The 14,182-nt window shown below is 38.5% G+C and overlaps 1 protein-coding gene across 8 annotated transcripts in view; it reads left to right on the top strand.

Annotated features, from left to right (window-relative positions):
• LOC101736421 (protein split ends) overlaps window positions 1-14,182 on the top strand; it is a 108,000-nt gene that overhangs the window by 90,496 nt on the left and 3,322 nt on the right. For 6 of the 8 annotated variants that reach the window (XM_038018574.2, XM_038018558.2, XM_062676012.1 and 3 more), the window contains 8 exons: window positions 128-9,276; window positions 9,383-9,528; window positions 9,855-9,919; window positions 10,257-10,363; window positions 11,064-11,170; window positions 12,916-13,034; window positions 13,312-13,512; window positions 14,012-14,170. In XM_038018574.2, the coding sequence (XP_037874502.1) occupies window positions 128-9,276; window positions 9,383-9,528; window positions 9,855-9,919; window positions 10,257-10,363; window positions 11,064-11,170; window positions 12,916-13,034; window positions 13,312-13,512; window positions 14,012-14,170 (10,053 nt within the window). The remainder of the gene's footprint in view (window positions 1-127; window positions 9,277-9,382; window positions 9,529-9,854; window positions 9,920-10,256; window positions 10,364-11,063; window positions 11,171-12,915; window positions 13,035-13,311; window positions 13,513-14,011; window positions 14,171-14,182) is intronic. The other 2 variants (XM_038018569.2, XM_038018566.2) reach the window with 2 other exon arrangements.

Below are 14,182 nucleotides of genomic sequence, written 5' to 3'. Positions count from 1 at the left end.
AACTTCTCATGTAAACATACAATAGTACGCGTAATCGAATGCGTACGTAATCTTCATTGTACTTTTCTACATAACTCTCTGCCTAATTTTTCAAAGTCGAAAAATATTAATATTTAATATCAATCAGGAACGACACCGAAGTCGTCGATCCCGCTCAGGATCTCGATCTGTGGGTACGAGCACGTGGTCGGGTCGGCGTCGACACAGGCGGAAACATGAGGGATCCGGGTCGCGCGCCGGGACTCCGCTGCGCGACGAGCCCGAGGCGCTGCCGTGCGAGCCCCGACGCGGCCCTCGCGAGCGTCCCCCGTTGCCGATGAGCTTGCCGTTGCCCAAGTTCGCGGAGCAGCTCCTGCGCACGTGCCCACCAACGCCGCGCCCGCAGTCTGCCCCAGCTCCCGACTCGCCGCCGCGCCCGCCGTCCGCCTCTTCCTCGAGTGGCCCCTCCGCGCCGCACTCGCCTTCGCTGGAAGAACGCATTCGTAGCCTCGATGAGAAATACGAGAAATGGAGCGGCTCCAGGGCCCTAGCTGACGCTCCTGATCGTGCTCGATTTCGTCATCGTCTCCTCGAAGTCGATATCAATGAAGTGAAGCCTTCAGAAGTAGTTCGTTCTTTACTGGCGAAACGGTCTGTTTTCGATGAAGACACTGAACGCTTAGAGAGTGTAGTGCGTGCTCCTAGTCCTATGGAAAGTCCGCGTGCGCGCCCTCAATGTGTCACCCCGCGAACTCTTCGTTATCCTTTTCCGACTCATGGTTTACATTCGACTAATCCGCCTCATCTTTCTGTAACTTCTCACATTCCTCTGCCATCTCTTCCTTCCCCAACGGAAGTTGAAATAGACGGTGAGCGTCCGATTGATCCTCGTCTCGCTCGGTCATCTGACAGACTCGTCCGCCCGGAACGATTGAATAAAATAAACGAAAATGAATACAAAATAGATATGCGTCATCGACCGATGACACCTCCCATTGATAAATTACCTCTGGATTTAATTGAACATATTCCACCTGAAGAAACATCCATGTGTTTGGATAAAAGATTATCTTTTAGCACACCTGGGCGCAGTGATGACAATAAAAGCTCAGAATTATTCATTGCAGATAAAGCTATTTCTGGAATCGGTTTAGAGTGCAAAACGAGATTAGATTATTTTGACCACGATAAAACTGCCAAGAGAAAAGATTCCATTGAAAAAGAATCATTTTCTTTGTGTGCGAATGTAGATATTTCTGATATAAAATTGCCTGATGATCCTCCGCCATCAACATTTTCAGAAGACAATACAGCCAGAGATGTAATGGATATGATACTTAAACAGATAGAACAACATCAAGAATCACAGATACTAAAATTTTTGGAAACTAGTTCAGAAAAATTATTTAAATCTAATTATCAAAGAGCTGAAGATCGATCCATAGTAAAATTCAACAGTAAAGATAATAATATCACTTGTCAATCCACAAATGATAGTGAAAAGAATACCGAAATATTGATTCCTAACCACACAAGCAAAGAGATCACTGATGAGTTACAAAAAAAATTAAGCCAATGTGATGGTTTTAGTAAAATACTCTTTGATAGAACAAGTAAAGAGAAAAATGTCCTTCAAGAAAAATCAATAGAAAAAGAGAAGTGTATTTCTAATTCAAAACCGCAAACATATTGTGAAAAGAAAGTTGCTTATGAAAAAAGTTTTGATGATCGTGGAAAAAGTGAACGAGACAAAACAAAAACCCCTAGAGAGCGTTTAGAAAAAGATAAGTCTGAGCATGAGAAGTCCAAAAATCATAGACAGGAAAAACATGATAAAGATAAAAAGTCCAAAGATGGACTCCTAGATAAAACGAGTTCCGATAAATTAGAAAGAAAAGTTGAGAAAGATCATGAAAAACAGAAAGAAAAAAAAGAAGACGCCACAGCAGAAAAACACTTAAAGCCGTCTGAAGAAAAATCTAAGCATGATCACCAGAAGCGAGAGAAATCCGAAAAAGAAAGAAGAAAGGATTCAACGGACGAATGTTTATTTAAAATCAAACGGGATGATAGACACAGACATGATAAATCTAAAAAAGATGATTCGAAACGTGATTTCAAGAAGGATTCTGAAAGCAAAAGCCGGAAGTCTTCACGAGATGAAACAACTCGAGAAATCAGTCGAAAAGATTCTACTGATTCTTCAACTTCTAGAGCGTCGCATGAGTCATCTAAACACAAGGATGCAGAAATCAACGATATAAAGGAGGAGTCCAAATCAAAGTCAAAAAATAACGATCATAACACTACCAAACATGAACAAGACAAAGATTCATCACTCAAACCATGTGAAAATAAACATGATGTTCCTGTCAAAGTGAAAACTGAAGAAAAGGATCATCACAGGCATTCTTCTGACCATCAAAGCAAAACTAAATCAGATCATAGTGTTGATATTCCAAAATGCAAGACTGAATATAATGATAAACAGAGACATTATTCAGTGGACTCACCAAGTCTTGACACGAAAAAAAAGGAACGTCTGAATTCGTGTTCGAGTTTGCCGTCTAATATTGGAAACAAAAGAAGAATGTCATCACAAGATAGTTTGGATTCTTTACATGACGATATAAAGAAAATAAGAAACGACTTGAAACATCCCGAACGAAGAGATTCAAAAGACACAAAAGGCGATAAACACAAAACGACCAAATTTAGTAAGGGTCATTATGCTAAAATTATCGAGGGTAAAACAAAAGATGAAAAAAGAAATCAAGTTAAGCTTATTGATGACTACGGTAGCGATCATAAAGAAAATGAGACTAAAAGTAATAAAAGCGATCGTTTGAAACCATACAAGAAAAGCCCAAAGGATGAAAATGATAAATGTTCAGACAATCATAAACCAGATGGCCTACAAAATGACTTAGACTTTCTCGCTACATTACAATTGAGATCGAGCGAAGAGGACGAAAAACAGAAAGCTTTAAGAAGGGAAATGAAAGAAAAAAAGCGATTACAACAATTGCAACAAATTCAAGAATTACAAATGCAACAAGATGCTCTACAACATTGTGAATTAATGATTAAATTAAAAGATGATAAAAAATTAAAATCTGAGGATAAAAAGAAAGACATGCGTGAGAAGCGAATGTCGATTGATCGTAAGAGCAGGGAAGAAAAATATGATAACAGGCGCAAAAATCGCAAAAATTTGCAAACCAGTGATAGTTCTGATTCTGATGATGAACCTAAAAAACATTCTATTTTTGACATAGTCGATGATGGCCCAACGTATATCTCTATGTATGATAAGGTTAAAGCGCGTTCATGTAAAAATATGCAAAAGCAAGAGGAAGAAAAACGTCAAGAGAAGATTAAAGCTAAATTTAGCCAGCTAAAACAAAGTAGAGCCAAAAGAGAAGAAAAGAAAAGGTCAAGTTGGGATGAAGATAGTGACTCAGACCTGGAAAGAAAGAGACATCACAAATCCTCAATTGATAATTCAACTGATGATGATTCAACATTTAGTAAAAAACATACTAAACTTGACCTTTCAGACTTTATTAATGACATACAGAAAACCGAAGATTTTTCGGGTGATTCAATCTGTGAATCACATTTATCGAATAAATTGTCTCGTAAAAACTCTAGAACTCGCATCATATCTGATTCCTCTGATGATGATAAATCTAACAGGAGTATTAGTAAAAGTCCTATTTTTCGTAACAATGTTAAAAAGGAATTTGTTTCAGACTCTGATTCTCTGTCAACTTACAGAAATGATTTTGACGTACATGATCAGTTTGATAAGGAAAAAAAGAACACATTATTAAATCTTTTTGGAAAAAGCGATAGCGATGACAGTAAGATTAAAAATGTTTCTGAAGGTGATAGCAATTTTAAATCCTCTGTTATGAAATCGCTTTGTATTGACTTCTCTTCCGAAAATGAATCAATAGATCGACTTCCAAACAGAAATTTCACCGAAATCCGAAGAAAACATAAGAAAAAGCAAAGAAAACACAAAATCGAACACTCTGACGGTGAACCAAAGAACGATAAGAATGATTCTGTAATAAATGAAAGAGAAGTTTCAGCAAGATATAACGATAAAATCCGCCGACATAGTACTAAGAAAGAGAAACGAAGAGAAAAAACACGAGAAAGTATTGATATTGACGAATTTCACGACGATAAACAAAAAACAAAGAAGGAAAAGAAAATCTTATCATCTAATTGCAATTCCTTCGAAGGTGGTGTAGAAACAATAAATTTAAAAAAAGAGGGTAAAATGGAGGATATATTTGGTCCTCTAACAGATGAATCAGATAAAGAAATAAATGTACACCAAGTTAGTAAAACTGATTTCACTGCCCAAGAGTGTTCGACTTTTGGTAAGACTGAGGAAAATGATACTACGTTTATAAATATTGACTTGAAAAATAGCGAAAAAGATGAAATAAAACGCCGAAGAGATAAAAAGCGTAACAGGGAAAAACACATAGTAAAGGAAGACGAAAATAGCTTAGATGTTGATGCAGTTAGCAAAGCTATAGAGGCTCGGCTGTTTGCGGATTCTACAGCAGACGAAGAGAATCGTGCAAAGCCTGAGAAGTATCATGGAATTCATAATGATAGTGTTGATGAAACGACCTCCCCCTATAAAGATATATCAGAAAGACATGAAAAAAATAAAAGAGATTACAGGGACAAGAAAAAGAAAAAAAAACGATACAAGGATGAACGAACAAGTCGTAGAGATGTGTTCCTTTCTCATGAAACTAAAAACGATAAACTGGAGAAGTCTGATGTTATTGAAGTAGGTACTGCAGACTTACCATCAAAAACTAAAACAATAGAGGAGACATTACCGACCGAAGTTTCTAGTAATAAATTTGAAAATAATTCACCGACAGAATCACAGAGTCTACCTTTGTTAACTGATAGCCCACCCAATATTTTAAAAGCAGATATCGGAGAGGCTAAATCCAACAATTCCAATATCGATGACAACAAGACTGAAGTTAAAGATTTAGAAGAAATGGTATGCGTCGGTGAAGTCAACACAGAGGTAACGGTCACAGAAGAAAACTTTAAGAATACCGTTGAAGACATTTCTTTAGTGCACGAACAGAATGTATCGAGTCCACCAGATGCTAAGAAAGATATTTTTCAAACAACCTATAATTCTGACGCAAGTGACGCTGTGCGCAGCATTTCAAATTTAGAAAACGAAACAGAAAAGGCGTCTGAAATCTGTACTGATCTTAATGATCGCCTCTGTCAAAAGGTTGATGAAAAGCCAAGAGCAATAATATCTCAAGAGGAAACCGAAGACGCTGTGGCTGCTTTGTTAGGTGAAAGTTTTGGTGGAAAAGAAGATTCTTTCACAGACTGTTATGAAGCAACCGAAAACGTAACGATACAAAAAAATGAGATCGGCCCTGAAATTATTGTCAGCGAAAGCATCCCCGAAGAGGATGCCGAAGAAATGAGACAAGCAGTTCAGAATTTGAATGCAAGTGAATTAGAATCAAAGCCAGATACCCCAGTTTCTGATAACGATTTATTACTAATTGATACAGATAATGAAGAAGTTGAAGATTCTACGCAAGACGCAATAGAAAGACTGCCAGTCAATATCATTGCCACAAGTCAAGCTTTGAATGTCACAGTCGAGCAGTTGAAGCAGGACGAAGTATCCAAGACCACAATAACTAGCAAAATTGAATCAGTTAGCGAAATAAAAAATGATCCCAAAAAAAGTGTAACTGTAAAGATAAGTGAATCTGATTTAAAGGTACCAATTCCTAAAAAGGATTGCACTCAGGTAATGACATCTACAGCAACACCAGTTATCACATCTTGGGCCCTAAGTAATAATAAATTGATTGAGTCGCCGGTCATTAACATAAAAACCAATCCTTTGATTAATAGAGAAAAAACTGAAAGCAAACCAACACATATTACAGCTAATATAGTGCAAATTAAAGCTTCTTCATCACAAAATATACAAGTGACTAATTCTCTCAGACCTATTATTACTCCAGCTAGAATTGGCGCACCGTATCAAGTCATCAATCAAATAATCAGACCTCAAGTTTCAAATATACAGCCTCCTACCATTAAAATTCCGGAATCTCATATACTGTATCAAAAACCGCAAGGGATAGTAATATCACCGAGAATGTCATGTGATTCTCTTGTGCAAAATACAAAAAATAGTCAACAAGCTGAGAATGCACCTACTCCACGGATAGCCAACATGGCAATTTTAAGTACTACACCTACTTTGAATTCTGCTGGTATAACTACTACGTGTGCTTTACAGCAACGGTCACCTGGACAGGTAACTGTAGTAAGGATGCAACAACCGCCGTTAAGTCCGATACAGACCATGCATATACAGCATGGACCGCGAGCAATTGTGTCGCCCAACAGACATAATTCTGTGTTAGTACAAGCTCCTGGACCTAATATGCCTTTTAATAGGCAGACTACACCAATACACGTTACACCGGTTTTGACTCCAATTAATAAGCAGGTCAATGTAAACAATTTGATCCAACATAACAAAGGCTTAGGAGTGAGTTCCCCACTGTTGAATTCGATTAAAACTATGCCCGGAGAATGCAAGAAACTCGAACAAAATGCAACAGAAAGCATAAAAGAAAGTCCAAAAATAATATTATCGCCTAATAATCTACAACATAACTCAAACCCTACCATAATGGCTCAGAATCGCTTAATTTCAATGCAAAATTCTATGCATATGGGAAATTTAAATACTACACTACATTTAAACAACAAAGTTTTAATTAATACAATTAGTCAACTACACGAAAAACGAGAAAATCAAAGTGCAAGTCCGGAACAACTCGGTCATATATCATTTGGGGGCACGCCCATAATTCACGTTGCGGGTGTTAGTCATTCAACAGCGTCTATTATTCAAAGTAATGTAAAACCTGTGATGTGTAGTATTCAAGACTCCAGCGCAATGAATCGTGGGCCAGGGTCAAACGTCATACATGCAGTGAGTTCTCAAAGATTAATGACACCTCTGCCTTTGAGTAACGTTAGACAACTAGAAGCAAACAAAGGGCCATCAGTCTTGTCTATGGCTTCCGTTAAATCTCCTACAGTTCTAACTAAAGTTGATTCATCATCATCATCAAATACTTTTACCAAGATTTCACCCATCTTAATAAAGGCAACTTCGCCAGAGTCTTTACATTCAGAAATAAAAATAGAAAATAATGATGACATTTCTAAACCAAGTGATAACAAAAAAAGTAATGAAAACAAAATAGAACAATCAGAATTATTACAAAATGATTGCTTTGCCAAAGCTATCAATGAAGTAGTTGGTATTACTGAAAGCAAATGTGGGACTGATTTTGAAGAATTGTTGAAAGATAACACTAATGAAATCAAAGTCATGAATGATCCAGAAAAAAAACTTGAAATTAATGTTGGGAAGACGATTACTGTTCTTTCGACAAGCTTAAGTAGTGCTGACAAATTGAGGACCGAGAACAACGAAAATGTGGATTTGACACTCAATTGTGCAGAGAATGAAGAAAAACCGACAGTTGAATATTCACTGCAAAAACTTATCAAAGACAAAATAGTGCCAGATGTTGATAATGTTTTTTCTCCTCGTAATGAAACTAATCCTACACAATTTGTACCCGAGGAAACAGACAATACCGAACGTGAGTGTAAATCAGATATTTCAAGCTTCCAAAATATTAACACTAATAAAGACATGAAATCCGAAAAAATTGAGAGTCATGCTTTTCAAACCCAAGAACTGCCTGGTATAGAAGATGACAATGAAATTAAAACTCCTGATGAAATTGATTCCTGGAGTGCTAAAGACGTCAACATAGAGTCCGTAATTAAGAAGGTCGACTCATTGTGCAAAGAAAATAATGAAAATGAAGTGAAAGTTGATACTTTGATAAAAAATGAAAATACTGTTCAATGTGACGGAAAGGCTGAATTAGAAGAAAATCTATCGGATTCGTCATTCCAAAAGATGACAACAGAGACTCCAAATAAGCTGACCTTATCTGAAAACTCTCACGAATCACTCGTAGATAAGAGCCCTTCAAGCAACAGAAGAGGAGGGAGGAGCCTCAGAGGCAAGAGATCAGATAAAAAGCAAGACCGAGTTCAAAACCGAAATATTACAAAACCAATGAGAGGAGTGACCACAAAACGAGGGCGCGGCAGGGGGAAAGTTGATAAAAATATAAAGGATTTAGTGAAGAATAGTACTTGTTCTATGCCGGGCGATGTATATGATTTCCATGAGGATTCAGGTGATGAGTCAGCGACTGCACCTGCTAAAGTAGAAAGTAGACCTAGATTGATTTTAACAATTAAAAGTCCTTTATCCGGTCATTGTAATATGATAGCCACGTCTACATTAAGCATTTCTCAGAAAGATCAATCTAAATGTGCGGAAAAAACAAACAAAGAAGAAAAACTTGAAGATTTTATATCACCATCGCTTAATACGCGTAAATCTAGAAGACTCCAAGAGAAGGACGTTCAACGAGGGACTGCAGATGATATTGATGACATCTTAAAAACTGACAACATTCAAACTAAAAACAGTAAAAAACGATCAACGAGGCAAAACGCCGTGAAAGTGAATTTAGATAAAAATAGCAATTCGGACGTCAGGAAATCCCCGCGTGGAACAAAGCGAGTGAGGGACAGAAGTTTATCGGACGCGTCAATCGAAAGTGGTGATGAAAAGCATAATAGGAAAGAAGATCATTCATCTGATGCGAAGATACCGCGTTCACAAGGCATTAACTCTGCAGACGAGGTTGCTCAACGTCAAATTTTAAATTTGGAACAAAACACTGCAATTCCGTCAACTGTCGGCTGTTCTGTGTCTACGCCGAAATTGGCGCTCGCCACCGTCACAACCGTACCGCCAACCACTCTACCGGTGATCTCTGCAGCTGCACCAAAGTCCGGATCGAATGTCGCTACAGTTCATCCAACGGTTCCAACACCAATCACCAAACCTCCCAAAAAAATGATATCGGAGAGGAGCGCAAAGCTCGCGATTGTCTTTGAAACCCAACAAGAAACGGAACGGGGCGGTGAAGTACAAGGAGCGCGCGTGCCAGCAGTGCTGGTGCCCATTGGCGGCACGGAGGCCACGGGCGAGGTGCGTGTGCAGTCGCCGGCCCTCCCGCATCGCGGTCCCGATCCACCCGCACCCGCCCCCTTACGTCCTGCCGACCGCGCCACGCCAGTTCTTATCAGGTGAGCGCTTTTTGTTAAAATTAATTTCGCATTTCATAATTAATTACGAATATATGTTTCTTATTAAAATAATAATTCGCCCTTAAACACAAAATTAATTTCCTAGCAGTACACACAGAAGCAGCGAGAGCGGGCACCGTGCGTACATGCCGACGGCCACCGCTAGTCTGCCGCGCGGCGCGCACCATCCGCCTCCCGACCCACCGCTGCTGCACAAGCAGCTCGCCGTTGTTAACCCACACCATCACACCGGTAATTAATTAGTCCTATTAATAGAAAATATTAAAGTTAATATGTAAGATTCGGTTTAAACTCTAAACTTATTTCCCATAAAAATGTTTTATTATAAATTGAATTGACTGTATCTTATTCGAAAAGTATTTGTAATTTCCTGGAAATTAAGTTAAACCAAGGTGTTTGTTTGTTCTTCTATTGTCCTTTGTTAGTATGTTTTGACATGCAATGGTATAGTCTTTTTTAAACTTCATACAGATGATGAATATTGACCAGACTCTTGACCAAACTTGCATGCTTGTAAAATTATGTAGTTTGTTGAATTATTTATTTGTCCACTTTAGGTGCGGGCTCAAGAGTCACAATTACAAGTGTTCCTTCAATCAGTCCTCAGGGTCAGATAGGAATGGTGAGTATTTGGTTTAGTATTAAATGAAATGTACTCCTGAAGAGGACAGTTTCTCGAATACGAGCAATTAGATGACCAGTATTTGATAATGCCGTGGGAGAGTGTTTTGTATGTTTAAGGTTTGTCATTGTTCACATAGTAGTAAGTAATATGATATGAATTCATATCAATGGGCGATTACCAAGAAGATGTTCTTTTCTAGTGTGGAAACTACTAAAGTTTCTGCACTCTAAGTAAGCACAGCTAGATTTTTATAGTGAAATATAATGTAATAAAATAAATATAATATAATGTAATGTAAATCGTAGCATTTGCAAGTTATTTATTATACTTTCAGGGCGAATCAATGTACCCACACTACTCTCATCAACATTACCAAATGTATCAACAGCATTTTCGTGCAACTCAACACGAAAATCGCGCATCACCTTCTCCCTTTACACGGTAAGTATTTACATGATGTTATGTGTGTGTGTTTTTGTGTGGAATTGGGAAATTTCAAATTATAAAAATAATCTAAATATGATTTTATTTTGCATAATATTTAGTAATTTTCTTTGATGTCCGTTTAATTATTTCATGTATGAAACTTAATTCACAAAACTTTAAACATAATTTTAGCGATAATAATACACAAAATAACCTGTATAACACTTTTTATTTATATGGCCTAAAAATGACATGTCAATGTCAGGTAAAAGAAATGATTTTTGTACTGTAGGGTCCTAAAGTCCTAGTAAAGAGAGCATACCTTGGTGGTCATCATAGTATGCTCGACCTTTTTGACGACTTATCATTAATTTTCTCGCATTTCTAGATTAAATAAAATAAAATTGTTTATAAAAATACACCACTACAATTATCTGTAAACTAAAAATAAGAAACCACGCCCTTCACACTATCCTTATAGTTGAAAAGTTATAGACTGATAAGTTACCATTTTATTTAAAGATACTGAGTCCTTTTGTCTTTATGGATGACACTTTTTTTTAAAAATTCATAATTAGCCTTGGTCATAGACTAGTTTTCATCAAAAGCGCTCCCGAGTTAATCATTATTTAGTATTCATTGTTTTGCGCAACAATATAATGAGAATTGCATTGAATGATTGCAAAAAATAAAACACAGTAATACTTTCTTGCAGCACGCTAGAGACCGAGGGCTGCGAGACGCCGACCCCGCCGCTAGAGTTGCGCCGGCCGCGCGCGCCCCGCCCCGCGCACTCGCCTGCGCCCGCCGATAGGCTCATCAGTCAGTATACTATGATATTAGCATTCCTTGTCCCAGCCGATGTAACTACTGTATGCGCGCGAGTTCATGTCTATCGGAGTCAGAGGCGACGCGCGGGGGATAGCTTGCCCCACCTTCGCCCACCTTCCCGCATTTGTCTTACGTCGAGTGTTGTCCTCGACGGTTGTGACGAGCTTATCGATATCGAAAATTTGCGCAAACGCTATTGTGTTATTTAACCATGACTACTCCGCTTCCAACAAGTTCAGGTAGAAAAAAACCTACTGAAAAAAGAATCATACTGATTCCGACTCTGATCTGTGGTTGTCTTTTCATTTGATAGTGATTGAATTGGAATTTAAAAAATATTTTTCTCTAGAAATAAGTAAGTTATGACATTTATTTTATTACATAATTTGCAAAATTACCTTAAGTTACATTAAACCCCCTATGAGGAGGCAGTTTCCTCCCGGTGATGGTCACGGGGCGACCTAATGGGGTTGAGACTGCGCCGCGCGTTACCGTCACTCTAGCGCGCTGGCACCAGGAGGAAAAAAAAAAAAAAAAAACAAACATTAAACCAAATTGACAACTGTTGACTAAATCGGTAGTTATTATGAACATTACCATAATTAACTAAGTCACAACACGGTAGTGTTTAATTTTATATTTTTAATGCGGTAGCATTCCTCAGGGCGGACATGAACTCGCGCGCCTACTGTAGGTAGTCGTCGCGTGTGGTGGACCCGTAGTTTACCGAACTCTGATCGAGTCAACAATCGTATTCGTGATCCATAATTGATTAAAAAGATTAGATAGACTAAATATAAAAAAAAAAATTGCATATTTTTAAAACAATAATCTAACATATCCCTTTTTTTTCACACAACACTGTGGCTAATACTATATAATCTAACAGACTAAATTTAACGATTGGTTACCTATATTCTTAGTAAAACTATTTTTTAAACTAAATTTGAATTCAGATCGTCTAATAATATACTTTAATGAATCCTTTACAAATTTTTTAGGGAAGATTATTAGAGTAAGATATTTAAGAACAAAAGAACATTATTATACATTGTGTTTATTCTAGTTACTGGGCAATTAAACAAAATTTTCTTTTCACTAACATTATGTATGTTTAAATAATTCATTGTATTGCGCGTAGTTCCAAATTCTAAAATTTCTTTTTTCCCTACCTATTCGCTAGTAGCCTAATGGACTAATCCAGCCCCGCCCGTACGGCACTTTGCTAACACTAGCCCTAGTAAGAGCAGTGGTTTCGCAGAATCTACCATCAGATCGGAATTGCGATCCACTGAGAAATCCCAGCGAGAAACTCAGTGGGCTGTGTCTATGGGTTATTACGCTCTTCGAACTCTTCGAGACCGAGTTCGACGAGGATGGTGACTGGTGCTTGAGGGGCCTAAGAGCACCGAGAGTGGATCAGGGGATCCGACAAGACAAGACAAGCCGTCGTCGTCCGTAACGACGACGGCTTTGCGTTTCCCCGTCGCCTGGGTCGGATAATATTCCTAAATCAATTTTGGCAAAGAAACTTCATATGTACAACAAATAAATGGCGTCATATCACAATTGATTTAAGGTGACGATAGCTGTGATATTTACCTGTGCATGAGTGCATGTATAATTAAATTGGAATGAAATTTTACTATTGAACTTTATTAACATAGTTATATAAATCAGACACCAAACATATCACCATTGACGTGTGATACATGTATAAATATATATGTCTGCAGTATACGGAGGCGCGCGGTCCCCGCCCCCCGCGCACGGCCGCCCCCTCGCCGCCCCGCCGGGCCCGCCGCACGCCAGCCAGGTGCCGCGGGAGGCTGACTCCTTGCAGATGCTCCTTAGGGTAACTTTATTAACATTTTCGGCTTATTATCATAATATTCCGATGAACCCTTTTACCTTTGCAATCAACAAAATGAAATAAAACATATTATTTGTGATTTAAACGTATCCATGTATAACTTCTACTAGCAGTCGGTTTTTTAATCAATAATTGTACTTTACTACTACTACTTAGGTATTGCTGCTTGTCCGACAATGGTTTGAAATTATGTTCTACCTGTGTCTAACTCATTTAGTATCGATCGAGTTAAGTAGCCAAATGTGTTTTTTGCTGACAGAGATACCCGGTGATGTGGCAAGGTCTGTTGGCTCTGAAGAACGACTCTGCGGCCGTACAGATGCACTTCGTGGGCGGTAACCCTGGCGTGGCGGGCGACACGCTGTCTCGGCACCACGAGCAGGCCACGCCGCTGCTCCGTATCGCTCAGCGCATGCGCCTCGAGCCCGCGCAGCTGGACCAGGTCCACCGCAAGATGAAGGTTCGTAATAACTCTACTGATCTAACTCCGAACACAAGTCAATATTATTTGTGTTATCTGAACAACACGTTTACGAAAAATATTATTTAACTAGCGACCCGCCCGCCCTCGCTTCGCTTCGGAAACATTAAATTTTATTATTGATAGTTGAGTCCCGCGATGCTACCCGCGGTTATTGTCGTAACGCGGGTGACGCCGCGGGGCGAAGCTAGTCTAGAAAAAGTAGCCTAAGTTACTCCTTATATCATCAGCTACCTATCAGTGAAAGTCCCGTCAAAATCGGTCCAGCCGTTCCAGAGATTAGAGCCGGAACAAACAGACAGACAGACAAAAATTGTAAAAAATGTTATTTTGGTGTATGTACCGTATATATATATATTCATATGCATGTAGTAAAAAGCGGTTATTTCAATATTACAAACAGACAATGCAATTTTATTTATATGTATAGATAATACATGTTTGTAAATTGCTATAATGCATTTCGTTTCGCTTTCAGATGGAAAACGAACATTGTATGTTGCTCGCATTACCATGCGGACGAGATCATATGGACGTCTTGCAGCAGTCTAACAACCTTACTGCTGGTTTTATAACGTACTTGCAACGTAAACAAGCCGCTGGAATTGTTAATATCGCTCCACCTGGCCATCATCAGGTAATAAATACT

This window comes from Bombyx mori, chromosome 3 (genome assembly GCF_030269925.1).
Source record: "Bombyx mori chromosome 3, ASM3026992v2".
NCBI classification, from domain to species: domain Eukaryota; kingdom Metazoa; phylum Arthropoda; class Insecta; order Lepidoptera; family Bombycidae; genus Bombyx; species Bombyx mori.
This window is presented reverse-complemented; position numbering and strand designations above follow the sequence as displayed.